Source organism: Dasypus novemcinctus, chromosome 22 (genome assembly GCF_030445035.2).
Source record: "Dasypus novemcinctus isolate mDasNov1 chromosome 22, mDasNov1.1.hap2, whole genome shotgun sequence".
In the NCBI taxonomy this organism is placed as follows: domain Eukaryota; kingdom Metazoa; phylum Chordata; class Mammalia; order Cingulata; family Dasypodidae; genus Dasypus; species Dasypus novemcinctus.
Window position 1 is genome coordinate 8,833,197 of NC_080694.1, and position 20,318 is coordinate 8,853,514.

The 20,318-nt window shown below is 41.4% G+C and overlaps 1 protein-coding gene across 1 annotated transcript; it reads left to right on the plus strand.

The window, feature by feature from the left end:
- The first annotated feature begins 434 nt into the window (after positions 1 to 434).
- On the plus strand, positions 435 to 1,475 carry LOC101422038 (zinc finger protein 596-like). Its single transcript, XM_071210931.1, has one exon. It carries the CDS (start codon positions 435 to 437, stop codon positions 1,473 to 1,475), a length of 1,041 nt encoding a protein of 346 aa, XP_071067032.1.
- Positions 1,476 to 20,318: the final 18,843 nt, after the last annotated feature.

The following is a 20,318-nucleotide window of genomic DNA, read 5'->3' on the forward strand; positions in this document are numbered from 1 at the left end:
TTTAGGGAAAGGTAACCTAGGCCAAAAACTCTATCCTGAGAACATAGAAAAAGGAATTGCATTAACAGGCTTCACATTATGATCTTTGACACATAATGAAATTCAAAGTTGATCAGATAGCTCTGAAAATGGATTGCTATAATAAAGAATAGCTCTATGTATGGAGAAGAATAATGTATTTATCACTGTAACAAGGGAATTATTTAATTGGATTCTATCACTGAAGGATCAGTCTAGAATTCATAGTAGGGAAATAAACTCATGTATATGGGCAAATGTTTTACAGTCTCTCATCTGATTCCCCACAGCACAGGTCTAACATTAAAAGGAATTCCTTCAACTGCAATTATTTGCAAGAAGATACCACTGACAGATACACAGTGACTCAATATGCTTTAATTTGCATGAGAAAGAGACCATGTTTTAGCAGTCCAATGGCAAAAGTACACAGGGACCATTCAGCTTTTAATCAGCATAAGCAGATTGATGAATGTTGCTCTTCTCATTTTAGAGAACATGAAAGAACTCCTCCGGCCCAGAAACACTATTTATGCCATCATTGTGGGAAATATTTTGCTCATTGCTCTTCCCTTAAACAACACGAGAAGACTCACACTGGAGAGAAACCCCATGAATGTCATCTATGTGGTAAATACTTCAGTCAACATTATCACCTTAAAAAACATGAGAGGACTCACACTGGAGAGAAGCCCTATAAATGTCATCTATGTGGCAAAGGCTTCAGTCAACGTTCTCAACTTAAACAACATGAGAGAACTCACACTGATGAGAAACCCTATGAATGTCATCTATGTGGTAAATGCTTCAGTCATTGCTCCTCCCTTAGACGTCATGAGAGTATCCACACTGGAGAGAAACCCCATGAATGTCATCTATGTGGTAAATACTTCAGTCAACGTTATTACCTTCAACAACACGAGAGGACTCACACTGGAGAGAAACCCTATAAATGTCATCTATGTGGTAAATACTTCAATTGTCACTCTCACCTTAAACGACATGAGAGGACTCACACTGGAGAGAAACCCCATGAATGTCATCTATGTGGTAAATACTTCAGTCAACGTTCTCAACTTAAAGAACATGAGAGAACTCACACTGGTGAGAAACCCTATGAATGTCATCTATGTGGTAAATGCTTCAGTCATTGCTCCTCCCTTAGATATCATGAGAGGATCCACACTGGAGAGAAGCCCCACGAATGTCATCTATGTGGTAAATACTTCAATTGCCGCTCTCACCTTAAACGACATGAGAGGACTCACACTGGAGAGAAACCCCATGAATGTCATCTATGTGGTAAATACTTCAGTCAACATTATTCCCTTAAAAAACACGAGAGGACTCACACTGGAGAGAAACCCTATAAATGTCATTTATGTGGCAAAAGCTTCAGTCAACATTTTCAACTTAAACAACATGAGAGAACTCACACTGGTGAGAAAAACCCATAAATGTCATCTATGTCAGAAAGCTTTTAGTCAGCTTTCCAAACTTCAGGGACATGAGAGAACTCCCACTGTAGAGAAATCCTATGAATGTCATCTTTGTGGGAAAGCCTTCACTGCAGTCTCTTCCCTTAAATACCATGAGAAATGACACACTGGAGAAAAACTACATGAATGTCATCTTTGTGAGAAAGCCTTGTTCAATTCTATTTCCCAAAACAAAATGAGAGAACTCACACTGGTGAGAAACCCTGTGAATGTCATCTGTGTGAGAAAGGCCTCTTTCATCACTCTTCTTTTAAAAAAACATGAGGGAACTCACACTGGAGAGAAACTACAAGGACCACAGGAACTGTCGAGGAGCAATCATACAAGCAGGTCTGAGGAGCAATCATACAGGCAGGTCTGTGCCCAGCCAGCTTAGAGTAGGCAGAGCTGAATGAAACAGGGAGGGAGCTGAGGGAAATTAGCCAAGTGTTTTTTTATTTCCTTTTCTTTACAGTCCTGGTGATCTGAGATGGAGGCCTGGATTTTTTATATTTTTATGGGTTGATCAGTTGCCCAAAACAGGCAGTCTGAGTGCATCTGGTGTTCTGAAAGGGAGAATGAAATTTTTGTTCTTTTGTTTTGCCTATTTGTTTCTTCTCTTCCTCATTTTCACTTGTTCATTTTCATTCCTTCTTCATTTTTCTTTTGTTTCTTCTCAACTCCCTTATTTTTATTTTTCCCTATTTTTATTTTCCTCCCTATTATCTATTTTCCTCCCATATTATTATTATTTCATCCTCCTTTTTCTTATTTCTCTTTCCTTCCTTTTTAATTTCCTTTCATCTCTAATATTCTGTCATATTTTCCTCTTCTTCCTTCCTGCCTTGCCCTGTTTTGTCTTCTCACTTTTTAGGACTTCTATATTATTTTATTTTCAATTGTTCCTTTTATTCATCTTTTAAAATTTTATTCTTATTTACTATTCCTCTCATTTACTTTTTCTGTTTCTTTTTGTTCTTTTTCCTTTTTTATTCTCTTGTTCTTTTGTCTCTCCTTTTTGTGGAGTTAATATTTCTTCTGTTGAAATGGGCAATAGCAAGGATATAGAAAAAGTAGAACTGAGTGATAAAGAGACTCATAACAGAAAACCAAACAAAAATAAAATCCTAGACTAGAAGGAGGAACTAACCATCTGAATGAGAACCTTAAAATAAACTGTCTAGACATTAGCAAGAAATTTTAAGCCATATTAAGAAACCAGAATTCATAGCCCAGTCTAATGAACAAACTAAAATGTAAGAGAAGTCACACAATATGGAAGAATCAATCAAAGATGTCTGAAATATCCTTGCTAATTATATCTAACCATACAACAATCAAATTATAAACCATGATCAAGTGGGTTTTATCTCACATATGCAAGGATGGATCAACAGAAGAAAATCAATATAAGACACCACATTGTCAGATCAAAGAAAAAAATAAAACAAGCAATTACCTCTATTGATGCAGAAAATGCAAATGACAACATGTATTTTTTTAAAATCAAAAATCCTTCAAAAGATAGTATTAGAAGTATATGTCCTCAACATAATAAAGGGCATATATGAAAAGCCCATATCTAACATCATACTCAATGGCAAAATGCTAAAGGCTTTCCTTCTAAGAACTTAAAAATTCAAAGATGTACACTGTTGCCTCTCTTGTTTAACATTGTATTAGAAGTACTTACTTGTGCAATTGAGTGAGAAAAAGAAATAAAAGGAACCCAAATTGGAAAGTGTCATTAGTGTAATTGCCCCGGCCAGCGAGGCATGGGACGGGGGCTCGTGGTTGCATGGAGGAGAATGGTGAGACAGGAGACGCGAGGAATGACAGCGAGACAGGGTGAAGATCAAGCTGTAAAATTTTATTGCGAGAACAAAGCATTTATACTCTTGGGGAGGGGAGGAGTGGTGGGTGAGGGGGTAGGGGCTAGGGATTGGTAGCTGCTGTTGCAAGGGTGGAGGGCAGACTTCAGTTTCGCACCTTGCGCCTGCGTACTACCTTATCAGCCTGGGCAGTGGTGGGAAACGGAGAACAAAGGAGTGGGGAGGAAGAATAAAGAAGTGGGCTCTGCACTGGTGGCCATGTTACTGGCATTGCTGAACTCAGTGTATACTTGTATTGACTGCTCCCAACATCTCCTCCCTTTTTCTTTTATTTGCACTGTTTTTCTCGTATGGCTAGCTGAGGGAAGTAGAGGCCTCATTCCCCTGATGTAGATGGCTCTGGTTTTTAGGGAAGGGGTTTTATTGAGTGCACAGCAAAGGCAAATGAGGGGGGACTGTGCCTGTCTTAGGTCAGAACCGCACCCGGTGAGCCGTTTCAGCTCACTCACACACGTGACCAGTCTTACCCATCATCGGGAGGCATGGCAGCAAAAGGCCATGTCCCTGTCTTAGATTGACTGTTAGGTCAGTTCAATTGCCCATCATTGGCTAGCCAGCCCAGCTCCCTGAGCAGTCAGAATGCTATCAATGCATCCCGCCTGTCTATGCAGGCCGAATGTGGTCGAAGCACCCTGCCTAGTGGCCTTTGCGAACAGAGCGGACCCCTGTATCAATGAGGCATGCTTCTCAGAGAACAGCTAGGTTGTGCTTACCTCTGTCTCCTGCAGTGCTGTGCCTTGCAACCAGCAGCTTATTGGCGGGGGGAGTTGATATCATAGGGGAGGCAGTCTGGATGGTCCATAGATATACCCTGATCAGCAAGGTGGAGCCGGTGGTAATGCACTTGAATGGGCCTGCCAAGAGCGGAGTCAATTTGGTCTTTGACTAGCTGGAAAATTCTTTTTATTACCCAAGGTCCGAAAGACAGTATGAGAAGTATGGTTATTAATGGACCTAGTATGGGGAGCATGTAAGGAAGGATTCCATTAAATCCCCAGGAGAAGTTTCCCTGGGCTTCCCTCTCTCTTTTACGCTTTGCTAGTCCCTCTCTGACCTGGGCCATATTGTCTCTAATAAGGCCAGAGTGGTTAACATAAAAGCAGCATTCTTCTCTTAGGGCTGCGCAAAGTCCCCCTTCTTTAAGGAAGAGGAGGTCTAAGTCTCTGTGATTTTGGAGGATGACTTCGGATAATGAGTTTAGGGAGTTTTCTAAATGGGAAATGGAGCTTTCGAGGCAGGCTATGTCTTCATCGACGGCTCTCCTGATAGAGGAAAAGGAAGTTTGTTGTGTGGTGAGGGCTGCAATCCCAGTACCAGCTCCAGCGAGACCTAGAAGTGAAGCAATTGTAATGGCGGTGATAACTTCTCTCTTCTGTACGTAGGTTGGTAGAAGGTGACGCTGCCAGGAGTCAAAGAATTGGTTATCATTGTGAAAATAAATGTGGGGGAGTATAATAGCGAGCACACAGGTTTCACAGGTGGTGTTGAGGGCTTGGACGCTAAGACATGGGGTGAGGCCGGTGGAGGAACACAGTCATTTTGTATTATGGGGTAGTAAGAATGTCGCACTTGAAGCCTTTTAACTTTATTTCGAACAATGCCAGACTTGTTGGCATAAAAGCAGCACTGTTCCTGCAGAGCTAGATATATTCCTCCACGTTCTGCTGTAAGCAGATTTAACCCTCTTCTGTAACACTACCTCAGCTAGAGAGTTTATTTGATCTTGAATATCTTGTATAGTGCTCGACAAAGTCTGGACATCATTAATTAATTGCTTAGATAATTTTGTATATTGGGTAAGAGCGAGTCCTAACCCCACAGTACCAGTGGTTAGGGCTCCAGAAATGCCTAAGGTAACAAAAAGTAGGATAAGTTGCACAGCTCTACTAGAGTGGCTGGCAATGTAGTCCATGCTGGGGATAGGTACAGGTTCAGTTCCATTAATAACACTAACATCAGGGAGGAGGATGACTGGGAGGGCAGTATCCCTTCCCGCAATTCTCGTATTTTAACATTTTGCTCAACAATACCAGATTTATTTATATAGTAGCAACATTCTTCCTGGGGAAAAGGCAGGTTCCCCCTTTTTCAGCTGTAAGTCAAGGGCCTTGCAGTTTTGTAAAGCTACTTGGGCGAGGGATGTTAGTTGCTGCTGCATAAAGAGACTGCGCACTGGATTCTAGGCTAATTTGTCATTGTTGTTTAAAATATTGCAAGCTGATGAGGCCATGACAAAGAGCACCACGTGCTGTGGCAGCTGCAGCGACTGAACCTGTGAGGCTAATTTTTTACCAATATAGGGAGGAAGGCGGCTCTCTTTGACATAGATGGGGATAGTAAAATTTTTTAGTTTGCCTTCTCCATAGTATGTTAGTTGTGGGGTAATGGCTACTAGGATGCAAGGCCTCATTTTTATAGAATAGAACATTTTTGGGTTATAGTTAATTTTCCAACCACAAACACATAAGGATCTCTTACACATGCCTGAAGATGAATTTGATTTAAATGCAGATATTGACTATTCTTACTATTATTCCCAATCCATTCTATAGTAGGAGCTCTTCCTAGAAAAACTTTCCACAGATACTTCTGCTTGTGTATAGATGTGATATTACACCATGGAGAAGGGATTCATTTCCCTTTCTGTTTCCAAACACTATTATTTTTAGTAAAAATTATTTTTGTTGTCCTTTATTATTTAGACCATCCCAAACAAATCTGTCATTATATTCAATGGGACTCCCCATAGGGCACTTTACCACACTATTCCATAGGAATCGTTAAAAATGACAGATTCTCTTCTTATATGGCATTCTTGCCATCCTTCTTTATCCCTACTGTCTTTTTGTGGACAATCATAAGTAGGATTTTTAGTCATGATTAAATCGTAAGAGGGAAATAAAGTCATAATAAACTGAGTATTATTATTTTTGAAGATAGCTATGGCCTGATTTTTAACATACATACAGGAAGGATGATTACCAATGCATAAGTGTTGATAATCAAATGGTAATATAAGATTATCGATTCTTTTTCTTAATAGGGTTTAATTGGCAATCGATTATCAATTGGTATAGGGAATATGTGGGTTTTATTCAGATATATATGAAAGAATGGACTTTTCCAGGTTAACACTAAGTAATGGGGGGTTAGGTATATAGGCCTAATAAGTGTAATTACTGGCAGCTTCCTTATTACTTATGATCACCATCATTAGAAGTTGTAGAAGACTCCATCTCTTCATTCTGGAGTTTAATCCTTTTCGCAGATAACTAAATTTGTTCTCCATTTTCTGAAATGATAAGAGCATAGCCTCCCCCCTTACTTTAATCCTGCCTTTTTTTCCATTCATTACTTAAAATATTTTTCTAGAATATTGGTTGATCTTCATTTCCTGTGCCTACTGTAGATGTTTGACATTTTCCAGAGTGACATTCCGCAGGTGTTAATGAATTATAAACATTAAGAAAATGTAAAGTAAATAAAGCTTTAGCTAATTGATCTTTTGGTGTTATAATACCATCATCTCCCCCTTTTTGTTTTAAAAGCATAGTTTTTAGGGTATGATGGCTGCATTCAACTATGGCTTGACCTGTAGGATTATAAGGAATGCTGGTATCATGTTCAATGCCATATTTTAAACAGAAAGATTCAAAGGATTTACTAATGTAAGAAGGTTTATTATCTGTTTTAATTTTCAGAGGGCATCCCATTACAGCAAAAGCAGACCAGAGGTGTGAGTGAACATGATGAAACTGTTCCCCACTTTGAGTAGTAGCCCACATAAAATGAGAATAAGTGTTAATATAAACATGAACATATTGTAGTTTACCAAAGGATGATATGTGAGTAACATCCATCTACCTTAAATGATTAGGAGTCAGGCCTCTGGGATTAGTTTCAGCCTGAAAAGGCACCACAGTTAGTGATCCACCAGTAGGACAAATACAAATAATTTCTTGTGCCTGCAGTCTTGTTAACTTTTGATATTTATTTTGCAGGCCTTTAGCATTAATATGAGTTAAAGCATGGTAATCACGAGCACTTTGTAAACACCCTACCAATAAATCAGCTTGAGCATTATTTGCTGTCACAGGACTAGGCAAAGAGGTATGAGAGCTTATGTGAGTAATGTAAATAGGATGCTGTTTTAACTTGATGAGATGTTGCAAGTCAGCGAAAAGTTGAGACAACTCATCAGTAGCAAATATATGAGCTGTTTTAATATGCTTGACAGTAAGACTTACATATTTAGAGTTAGAGACAATGTTCAAGGGCTCTTAAAACATTTGTAAAACTTTAATGATGGCTCAAAGCTCTGTGCATTGAGCAGATGAATAAGGAGTTGGCTAAACCTTTTTGAGAAGTAACGTATGCTGCTTTTCCATTACTATTACTATCAGTAAATACTGTACAGGATGGTTGGGCTATGCACACAGCCTTGAAAAGCACTGCAAAAGTTTATTGTTGGGTTTTTTACAGATAAAGGAATGCAGCTGGCTTGATTTGTCTAAGAAGACACTAAAGAAAGTCTTAGCAAGTTTTAAAACAAAGTGATAGCAATACAGCTGGACTTTAACCTTTTGCAACAAACTAGCAGTATTTGGGATTGCTGCATAGTATGTTGTTACTTTAATCTATGATAAGAGGTTGTTTTGTGATACATACTCTTTTATAATAATTAAAACCATGAATAACCACATTGTACTTTTCTTTAATATTATGCTGAAATATTGGTAACTTTATACACTCTTAAGCATTCATAGAAACCTTTCACTCAGACAACTTTAATTAACCGAGGGTTAAAGGAAAGAAAAAACTTGTTAATTTTATAACACTTTAAAACACCTTTTATTTAACTTGTAACATATCAAATGAACTTAATTATTACTTTAATTTTTCTTTCAAGGTAAAAGAACAAATCTCTTATAATTAGTTTGGAATAAAAGGCTACTGTTCAGGATTAGGTTTTGAGAAAGCAGTTTTGAACATTATGTTCCTTTAAGAGATAAAGCTTTCCTTCTTGGAATACCTAGGAAACGATAAGCACAAGAAACACAAGACAGACTTTCTTGGTATACTGACTGAGGACAAGAACTTTTACCAAAACAGATTAATGATGAGAGGCCTTGAGAAAGAACAAAAAAATTAACTTTGCATCAGCATACTACCTGACACCAAAGCCTGTAAAATTTTATAGATAGACTCATTAAATTTTATTTAACTTTAACTGTAAAAATTCCTTGTCCACTAATCTTCTGCATTTTCAGCATTCACTCAGGTTCCGTCCTATACTCTACTCTTTCCAATAGTCAATTATTTTATTTCAGGACAAAATTATTTTCTGTTTCTTTAATAATAAAAACAAATTCCATATAGCCTACATACAAAGTTATTAAGCAAACTTCTTATAACAATACTGTGAACACTAAACAAGCTTGTTAAAATAATGAATTTTTCTTTAAATACTTAGTAGCATGCAATATTAGAAACAGTTTCCTAAAAGCAAGTTGGCAGGGGAGGTTGGTTGCTGTTAATCTTTCCTGTTATAAAATTACCTTTTATTATTATCATCATCAATTCAGTTTTATATATATTTAAGAATGACCTTTTGGAATTAGCCATTTAATACCTTAATGTAAACAATGCTTTATTAAACCTTTTATTTATAACCATATAGACTATTGAAGACAACTTTTATCTTTACAGAACACATTCCCTTACTTAAAATTATCACAATACCTTTTACAACTTGCCACATGCAAATTAAGTTTCAAGAGTTTATGAAAAATTAGCCATTCTACTTTAGGACAAAATACGCCTTTTTGCAAAACTTATTACATTTCAGTTAGCATTTTCACAAACTTTTAACCTTTTTAATATTCATATGTTTTACATTCTTTATATTATCCTGTGAAGAAAAATAAGTTATTCATTTTAATTTAGGCAAGAACAACCTTTCATGAAGATGTACAGTTAATTTTGTTAATTAAGACTTACAATTTTTATTGTTGTAGATATCTTATTAACATTTAAGCTTATGTATTGATATAATAAACTTAAGTATTAATATAAGTGCTTATTTAATTTTTGGCCATTTGAATAGAGCTCTTTTAAAAATTTCTAGTAATTTATATTTACCATCCGGAGGTATCACAATATACATTGACATTGAACGAACAGACAGACAAACACAGAACAATACAACACATTAACAGAAATATATAATTTATTTACAATTGACTCATAATTCTTACTTTCTTGGTATAGCTGCTTTTAAATCTTCTGTTATATAGCATATCATAGATTATACCCTTGAAGATTTCTTCTGGACTTCATGTTGCCTGTAATATGAAAGCTTGTGCTTGGAAACATTTTTATTAGTTATCAGCAATCAGTTAAAATAACTTGAGCAGCATAAGTGTAGTTAAGTTTTCATTTTGCAGTTTAAACAGACTATTAACACACATTTTTGGATTATTACTGTAAGATTAAACTGAGACTTGAAGTTCTGGAGAAAACTATTGATTTAAAACTGGAAACTTCCTTTAGACCTTGATTCCAATGGAATAACTATATTAGCCTTCACTAGTCTAGAGCTACATTGTCATGTAGACAGCAGGGAGTTTGAAAAGTTGTGAAAGTGGGCTAGTGTTTGCCGGGATAAAGTTGATTGCCTCATAAGCTTGTTTGGATTTTGGGGCTTGTGGCTGGCTTTGTCTCCCGCTTCCCGCATGGGAAGCAGGGGCAGCGCCTTGCTCTTTGTGGTGGCACGGATTCTGGCGGACTTCAAGCAGCAGTCGCCTACGCCCATGCCCGCCGAGCGCAGGGAGGGTGCCACCACCAGGAAGGCTTGGGCTGAGTGCTGCCTGCCACCTGCTGCACTCCCCCCAGCCCCCAAGGCAGGTCTAATTTCAGAACAAAGCCTGAAGTAACCAGACAAGTTCTCCTACTTTCTGTAAGGTCTAACTGCTGCCTGATAAGCTGCATTTGCATTTACAAAGGCAGTTTGCTTTACAAAGTCTGTTTCTGTGTTGGTATCACCAAACAGTTTTTCTGCAGCCAGTGCACAATTTGCCTACAAACTTTGAAAAGGGTTATTCTGGCCCCTGCTTAATATTAGTGAGGGAGGAGGCAGGGCAGAAGTGAGAGCAGCTTAAGATTACAACTTACATCTTCATTGGGAGTTTCTGGGTTATTTTCACAGACCTCATCCTCGGGGGAGTGCGGCTGGGGTGGCTTGCACCCCGACGCTGACGGGGGGGGTTTGGAGGGGTCAGCTGGCTGCAAAGGCATCTGAGGCTGCAGCAGACAGCCTCAGAGAGGCTCTCAGGCATGGAGGACGCGCGGCGAGGGGAGAAAGAATGCCGCGGAGACTAGGTCTGGTACGCAAGTCTGGTTTATTGCGGAAGGGGACATAGCTTTATAGGGTTAGGGACTGCGTGGAGGGATTTGATAGGTGCGGGCAGGTACTGCTTCCTGATAGGTGATTGTAAGTGGTTGCTAAGCAGAGGGCTGGCGGAGAGGTTTGGAATAGGGGAGGGGAAAGGGGGAGTGAGAGCTGGCCGGATGTTGGGCTAGGCGGGAGATTAAAAGGGGGAGGGCAGCGCCGGCCAGCCGTTAGCAGCAAAGGCCTAGTCAGGCGTGGTCACCTTATCTAGGCCCAGTGGGCAGAGGCGGTATCACTTCTTGCCGCACCGTTTGCTACTGTGGCAAGCCGGGCGCCCTTCCTCCCACATTTCCCCCTTTGTTTTTATTAAGCTCCTCCGAAAAGCTTGATTTGAGGAGGGAGGGGGACTGTGCCTGTCTTAGGTCGGGATTGTGCCCAGCCGGGCAATGCCCATGCCACACAGGTGGCCAGTCTTACCCGTCATGGGGAAGCGCGGCAGCAAAAGGCCGTGTCCCTGCCTTAGGTTGACTGGCGGGCTGATCCCGTTGCCCGTCATTGGCTAACCAGTCCAGCGCCTCGATGGAATGTTGGCGGCCTTAGATAAACAGGGTGGGGGAGGGGAAAGGGTAAGGGTAAGGGGTTAGGATGGGCGGTGAGAAGGGGTAGGGGCAGGGGAGCTGGGGCTTGGGTGCGTTAAGAGGCGGCTGGCCATTTGGGGAGGACAGCAATTAATGGAGACTCCTGGTGCGTCTTCGTCGGTGGTGCGGATTCGCTGGTACCGGACCTGGATGGGCTTACTAAGGACAGAGTTAACTTGATTTTTGACAAGCCGGACAATTCGCCTGATGATCCAGGGTCCTAGGGCTAATAGGAGGACAAGGGTGAGGAGCAGGCCTAGAAAGGGGAGAAAGTAAGAAAGGATTCCATTGGGCAGCCCCCAAGAGAAAGACTATCCAGCTTCACGTTCCTGCTTTCTCTTGCGGAGGCCCTCCCTAACTTGTGCGAGGTTATCTCGAATGAGGCCAGAGTGGTTAGCATAGAAGCAGCATTTTTCTCCTAACGCTGCGCAGAGCCCCCCTTCTTTTAGAAGGAGGAGGCTTAGGCCCCTGTGGTTTTGGAGAACGACTTTAGACAGGGAGTTGAGAGATGTTTCAAGGTGGGCCATGGAAGTCTCAAGGCAGGCGATGTCTGCATCAAGAGCCTGCCTAAGGGTTGAAAAGGAATTATCTTGGAGGCTGAGAGCTGCAGCTCCAGTGGCTGCACCGGCAAGACCTAGAAGGGTGGCAATTGTGATGGCGGTGAAGACTTCCTGTTTCTGCTCGTGCTGCGGGGAGCTGAAGTGCTGCCAGGAGTCAAAGAATTGGTTATCAGTATAAAAGAGAACGCGGGGGGCAATGAGTATGAGCACACAGGTGTCGCTGGTGGAGTTAAGGGTTTGAACATTGAGACATGGAGTGAGGCCGGAGGAAGAACATAGCCATTTGGTATTATTAAGGGGAATTAGGAACTTAGTGGCTGCATTAGGGGTGTGAGTTAGGCTGCAGAGGGACTGCATGGAGGGGAGAACTTTGCCGCCGATTTTTATTATACAGAGTCCAGTCTGGGAAACTGATCAGAGGGTGAGTCCTCTTTTTGTTTGGTTCCAATTGCAAGAGGTACCAGTGGAGTCTGAGGAGGTGCAATAGGCACCGTTGGTAGCTATGGCTTCATAGAAGGGAGCCGCGGTGGAGAAGCAGAGCCAGCAACGTTGGGTAAGGTTGGGCTGGGATAAGTTTAAGGAGATAAATGATGCGTTGAGGAGGGCTACAAGAGGGTTGGGGGGTGGCAGGGTTTGGCAGTGGGGAGGATACCTAGTGATGGAAGGATTTAAGGTGGTAGCAGGAGGAGAAGGAGAAACAGAGGGAGGAGGGGGAGGCCGTGTGTGGGGAGGATTGAGAACTTGATTTGGGCCCACGGCGGCAGATTGTGTGCGGATTGAATTTTTCTTTATAATGAAAAAGGCACCGTAATTATAGTTGCTCATGTAAAGTCGGGCTCCCCAGGTGCGGCCCTGTAGCCAGCCTGCATTTTTAGGGTTTTTGACAGTGAGCGTAATGCTGCTCCAGTAGGGCTTAATGCTGCTCCTGTGACTTTTATCCTTAAAAGAAAAGGAGAGATAGGGGTCCCTATTGGGAGCTCCCGACCATCCGTGGGCCATGGTTTTGCACCCCCAGGAGGGGCAGTAATAGTGCGCTGGGTCATGGCAGCCTCTGGCCATGGAAGGGCAGATATAGAAGCCTGAGACTTCATGATTATAGGGGCCATCAAGGCCTGTAAGTGAGCTGTATCAACACCGGTGAGTTTTGTGTGTAACGTCTACGAGGGAACTGATGACAGGAAGGTTGGCGAGATTACATATGTGCACTGTGAAGGAGGGAGCACCCGCAGTAATGTTATTAGCGAGGAGCTTTTCCTGCTGCCAAAGAGAGTGTCCAGTTAAAGGGCTGATGACTTATACTAGCATGGTCCGTAGTGGAGGGAAGCAGAGCTAACATGAAAAGCAGGAGAGAGCGTAGATTTTTAGGTTTCTTGTTTGAAGCCAAGGCGCGGACAGCAAGCTGTACTAGCTGTCCAAGGAGGAGGGTGTCATGAGCTGGATTCGCAGCCATATTTAGCCTCTCCATCCGATGGGCGAGTGCTCTCATCATCCGTCGTTGGAACCTGCTACTGGCCGGTGGCGGGTTTGACGTTTTTTTCGGGGATCCAGAGCGGCTGGGAGGCATTTTCTGGAAAGACACAAGCAAACCCTCTGCCTTGGGTGAGAAGGGGACTGGGTCCCTGCCAATTGTTTGTTTCTGGGTCCTTCCAAAACACCATCGGGGCAACTGTTGGTGCGTAGGAGGGGCCCCAATGCTTATGGAGGGGGGAAAGACCGTTTTTATCAAAGGAGAGGAGGTTTATGTGAATGAGGCAGGCAGTGATAATGTCGCCTGGTTGACTATGTGGGCGTAGATCCTTCTCTTATTGAATTTGCACTTTGAGCTGGTGGTGGATGCATTCTACTATAGCCTGCCCCTGGGGGTTGTATGGAATGCCGAAGTGGTGAGTAATGTTGTAGAGCTGGAGAAATGCAGCGAATGAGGAGCTGCAATACCTAGGCCTATTATTGGTTTTAACATCCCAAGGAACTCCCATGAATAAGATGGCTTGCCGCAATGCTTTAATGCAATGCTTGGCTGTTTCTCCTGGTAAGGGGACAGCGTAGCAAAGGTGAGAAAAGGTGTCGACTGTGACATGGACATACTTGAGGCGCTCAAATGATGGCACATGGGTGACGTCTATTTGCCATCGGGAGTTTGGCTTGAGGCCGCGGGGGTTGACCCCTTGTGGCTGCAACGGTCCAAGCGGCAAGAAGGGGGTGCATGTTTTACAGGCGCGCACCAAATGTTTGCAAGTTTCCTTGGGGAGGCCTGGCAAAAGATGTTGAAGTGAGGCTGCTGAAAAGTGGAACTTAGAATGGAGAAGTTTGGCTTGATTGACCAAGTCTCCGACAGTGGCTATTGTATGGGTGGAGACGGTTTGGTCGGCAGCAGAGTTACCCGTGGCTAGAGGCCCGGGCAGCCCTGAATGGCTGCGAATATGAGAAATGTACTATGGCTGTGTGCGGAGCTCGAGCTCTCGCTGCAAGGCATGGAGTGCTTGATCAATGGGCGTGTCCCGTGGAAAGAAAACAGCATGGGCAATAACTGAACAAACTTGCAGGGCGTACTATCAGTGAAGATGTTGACGGGCTCATTGCCATGGTGTTGGAAGGCAGTGAGGATGGCTAGTAGCTCGCCCACCTGAACCGATCCGGGATGGGTTTGGCAGTAAACGGTTGGCAAGTCACGGCTGGGAGAGTAGGCAATATAAGCAAACTTGGTCTTAGAGGCGTCCGTGAAGACAGTAGTGGAGTTGGAGAGAGGCTTGGAGCCAGGGAAAGGGTGGTATAGTGGGGAGAGGGGGAGCCTTGTGAGGCCCTGGAGCAACTTGTGTGTGGGGGGGTAATGGCAGTTAAAGGTCCCGTGGAAAATTTCTAGAAGAATTTGAGCATGGGGGTTTTCAGAGAAAAGGGCAGTGGTGTGCTTATCAGTAAGGCATACATATTCAGAATCAGAGACAATATTCAAGGACTCTTAAAACATTTGTAAAACTTTAATGATGGCTCAAAGCTCTGTGCATTGAGCAGATGAATAAGGAGTTGGCTAAACCTGTTCTTTTTGGAAAGTAACACATGCTGGTTTTTTTTTTTATGCTGCTTTTTCATTACTATTACTATTAGTAAATACTGTACAAGATGGTTGGGCTATGCACATAGCCTTGAAAAGCACTGCAAAAGTTTATTGTTGGGTTCTTTACAGATAAAGGAATGCAGTTGGCTTGATTTGTGTAAGACACTAAAGAGAGTCTCAGCAAGTTTTAAAACAAAGTGATAGCAATACAGCTGGACTTTAACTTTTTGTAACAAACTAGCAGTATTTGGGATTGCTGCATACTAGTATTGTTACTTTAATCTATGGTAAGGGGTTGTTTTTGTGACATATACTCTTTATAGTAATTAAAACTATAATTAACCACATTGTACTTTTCTTTAATATTATGCTGAAATACTGGTAACTTTATACACTTTTAAGCATTCATAGAAACTTTTTATCCATATGACTTTAATTAATAGAGGGTTTAAGGGAAGAAAAAGTTGTTAATTTTATAACATTGTAAAACACCTTTATTTAGCTTATAACATATTAAATGAACTTAATTATTACTTTAATTTTTCTTTCAAGGTAAAAGAACAAATCTCTTATAATTAGTTTGGAACAAAAGGCCACTGTTCAGGATTAGGTCTTGAGAAAGCAGTTTTGAACGTTATGTTCCTTTAAGAGATAAAGCTTTCCTTCTTGGAACACCGAGGAAATGATAAGCACAAGAAACATAAGACAGACTCTCTTTGTATACTGACTGAGGATAAGAACTTTTACTAAAACAGATTAATGGTGAGAGGCCTTGAGAAAGAACAAAAATTTTCAACTTTGCATCAGCATACTACCCGACACCAAAGCCTGTAAAATTTTATAGATAGACCCATTAAATTTTATTTAACTTTAACTGTAAAAATTCTTTGTCCATTAATCTTCTGCAGTTTTAACATTCACTCAGGTTTCGTCCTATACTCTACTTTTTCCAATAGTCAATTATTTTATTTCAGGACAAAATTATTTTCTGTTTCCTTAATAATAAAAACACATTCCATATAGCCTACATCAAAGTTATCAAGCAAACCTCTTATAACAATACTGTGAACATTAAACAAGCTTGTTAAAATAATGAACTTTTCTTTAAATACTTAGTAGCATGCAATATTAGAAACAGTTTTCTAGAAGCAAGTTGGCAGGGGAGGCTGGTTGCTGCCAATCTTTCCTGTTATAAAATTACCTTTTATTATTATCATCATCAATTCAGTTTTATATATATTTAAGAATGACCTTTTGGAATTAGCCATTTAATACTTTAATGTAAACAATGCTTTATTAAACCTTTTATTTATAACCATATAGACTATTGAAGACAAATTTTATGTTTATAGAACACATTCCCTTACTTAAAGTTATCACAATACCTTTTGCAGCTTGCCATCTGCAAATTAAGTTTCAAGAGTTCATGAAAGATTAGCTATTTTACTTTAGGACAAAATACGCCTTTTTGCAAAACTTATTACATTTCAGTTAGCATTTTCACAAACTTTTAACCTTTTTAAATATTCATTTAAGCTTTACATTCTTTATATTATCCTGTGAAGAAAAATAAGTTATTCATTTTAATCTGGGCAAGAACAACCTTTTATGAAGACGTACAGTTAATCTTGTCAATCAAGACTTACGATTTCTATTATTGTAGATATTTTATTAACATTTAAGCTCATGTATTGATATAATAAACTTAAGTATTAATATAAGCACTTATTTAATTTTTGGCCATTTGGATAGAGCTCTTTTATAAATTTTTATTAATTTATATTTACCATCCGGAGGTATCAAAATATACACTGACATTGAACGAACAGACAAACACAGAACAATCACAACACAGTAACAGAAACATACAGTTTACAATTAACTCATAATTCTTACTTTCTTGGTATAGCTGCTTTTAAATCCTTTGTTATATAGCACATTTTAGATTGTACCTTTCAAGATTTTCTCTGGAATCCATGCTGCCTGCAACATGAAAGCCTGCGCTCGGAAACATTCCTATTAGTTAACAGCAATCAGCTAAAATAACCCGAGCAGCAGTTAGGCAGACCGTTAGCACACATTTTTAGATAATTACTGTAAGACTATAGTGAGACTTGAAGTTCAGGAGTAAACTATTGATTTACAACTGAAAATTTCTTTTTAAACCTTGATAAAATTTTTGTACTAATTTTAATATCTTGGTTAAAGAAGTCCAATTAGAATTAGCATGGAAATAAAACAGAACACCAATGTTGCCATGTTTTTCTCTCATACCAGTGGATTAATTATATCAGCCTTCACTAGCCCAGAGATACATTGTCATGTAGATAGTAGGGAGCTTGAGGAGTTGTGAAAAGGGGTGGGCGTTTGCTGGAACAGAGTTGATTGCTTTATAATCTTGTGTGGATTTTCCGGCTTGTGGCTGGCCTTGTTGATAGGCGGGGCCAATTTCAGATAGGTATCAGGGTCCGAAAGATTGGCAGTGAAAGCCAGGGGTTGAAGGGGACCAGTAGATCCCAGCAAGCCTGGAGTTGCCTGCCCGAAACTTTACATTGGTGGCAGGCTAGTAGGCCAGCAAGTGCTCTGACTTGCGGCGCTTGGCGGGAAGATAGATGTCCGCCCATTTTTCTGCCAGGGGCCGATAACGGGGGTCCTTACCTTGAGAGCGTGGTGAAGGGGTGGGAGCGAGGTCCCACGGGGGTGAGGCAGCAGTCACGTCGGACCGGACTTGAACTGCCACCACGTTGGGGCGCCAGTTGCGGCTGGGGTGGCTTGCACCCGGATGCTGACGGCGGGGTTTGGAGGGGTCAGCTGGCTGCAAAGGCGTCTGAGGCTGTGGCAGACAGCCTCAGAGGGGCTCTCAGGCATGGAGGACGCGCGGCGAGGGGAGAAAGAATGCCGCGGAGACTAGGTCTGGTACGCAAGTCCGGTTTATTGCGGAAGGGGACATAGCTTTATAGGGTTAGGGACTGCGTGGAGGGATTTGATAGGTGCGGGCAGGTACTGCTTCCTGATAGGTGATTGTAAGCGGTTGCTAAGCAGAGGGCTGGCGGAGAGGTTTGGAATAGGGGAGGGGAAAGGGGGAGTGAGAGCTGGCCGGATGTTGGGCTAGGCGGGAGATTAAAAGGGGGAGGGCAGCACCGGCCAGCCGTTAGCAGCAAAGGCCTAGTCAGGCGTGGTCACCTTATCTAGGCCCAGTGGGCAGAGGCGGTATCACTTCTTGCCGCACCGTTTGCTACTGTGGCAAGCCGGGCACCCTTCCTCCCACAGGGGAGGGGGCAGAAGGAGTGGAGGGTTTGTTTTCAAAGGAAATTAAACTGAGGGGTGAGTTTGAATGTAAGTGATGGGGTTGCGAGTGATGCTCAGACTTTTTACTGCAACTCGAAGGGGGTTGAGAACCTAATTTTAAAGCAGTCTCCCCTTCTGCAACTAAATTCTTTATATCAGGAGGTTGGGGGTGATTCCTAGTACATCTTGTACTAGCCGCCAGTAGCTAAAGGCGGTGATGGCGGACCCTTCTTTTTTACCACAATTCCTCACGCCTTGAGTGCTTTCTTTATCTGGTTAAGATATAGATTATGTTTAGATTGTTCCTGTCCCATGATAAGAAAAGTTTTGCTTTTAGAAGAGTAAAGAGAATAAGAAAAGTTTTACCTTAGGTTGATCTTCCCAGGACTCCCTCCTGGACAGGATCCTTCATGGATTCCCGGACTTCTGCACCGCTAGTTTTGCCTCTGCATCGGCCGGAGTGAAGAGAGCTCTCTATCTTGGTGAGGGCGGTGGTTCCCTCTCACATGCAAGCCAAAAGCCCCACGTTGGGTGCCAAATGTCATTAGTGTAATTGCCCCGGCCAGCGGGGCATGGGACGGGGGCTTGTGGTTGCGTGGAGGAGAATGGTGAGACAGGAGACGCGAGGAATGACAGTGAGACAGGGTGAGGATCAAGCTGTAAAATTTTATTGCGAGAACAAAGCATTTATACTCTTGGGGAGGGGAGGGGTGGTGGGTGAGGGGGTTGGGGCTAGGGATTGGTAGCTGCTGTTGCTAGGGTGAAGGGCAGACTTCAGTTTCGCACCTTGCACCTGTGTACTACCTTATCAGCCTGGGCAGTGGCGGGAAACGGAGAACAAAGGAGTGGGGAGGAAGAATAAAGAAGTGGGCTCCACACTGGCGGCCATGTTACTGGCATTGCTGAACTCAGTGTATACTCGTATTGACTGCTCCCAACAGGAAAGGAAAAATAAAAGTTTCACTATTTGCAGATGAAACAGTCCTATTTGTAGAAATCCCAAAAATTCACAACAAAGCTTCTCTAGAGCTGACAAACCAGTTCAATAAAAGGGTAAGATACAAGATGAACACACAAAAATCAATACCATTTCTATAAAATAACCATGAGCAATCTGAGGAAGGAATCAAGAAAAAATTACCATTTATAGTAGCAAAAAGAATCAAATATCTAGGAATAAACTTAACTATGTATGTAAAGGACTTGTACACAGAAAACTACACAATACTGCTAATAGAAATTAAACAAGACCCAAATAAATAGAATATTTCATGTTCATGGATAAGAAGACTATCATTAGAATGTTTATCCTGCACATATTAACAAATTCAATGCAATCCCAATAAAAGATCCAAAAGAAATTTTTACTGAAATATGAAAGCCAATTATCAAATTTATTTGGAAGAGTAAGGAGACCAAAATAGACAAAAACAACTTGAAAAAGAAAATTGAAATTGGAGGAATCACACTACCTGAATTTAGAACATATTACAAAATACAGTGGTAAAACTCCATTAAACTGTCTCAAGGATAAACATACCAATGGAGCCAATCTGAGAGTTCTGAAGTAAACCCACCCATATACAGCCAACCGATATTTGACAAGACCATCAAGCCCACTCAACTGGGACAGAATGGTCTCAATAAATGGGACTTGAACTGGATATACACATCTTAAAGAATGAAAGAGGATCATCTTATGCCCTATACAGTTGTTGTTTTTTTTTTTCAGGATGAAGCCACAGACATAATTTATTAGCATCTGGAGAAGCAGGAGATCATGTACCACAAAAGGGTTTGATTTTACAATGAAGTATGGCAGGAAGTCGTCAGTGTACAGTGTTGGCATAAAAGGGACATGGTTTCACATTTTTTTTAAGGTGATGGTTGATACCTACACTTGTCCTTAAAAGAAAACAGAAACAAAAAACCAGGAGGCACCAGCAGACCATCCTGGTTTGTAATAAGCATCACAATCCAAATATAGTATCACAATAAGAAA

Bases quoted from the DNA above. Each gene is read 5' to 3' on its own strand.
- LOC101422038 (XM_071210931.1), top strand. From the start codon at position 435: ATGGCAAAAGTACACAGGGACCATTCAGCTTTTAATCAGCATAAGCAG.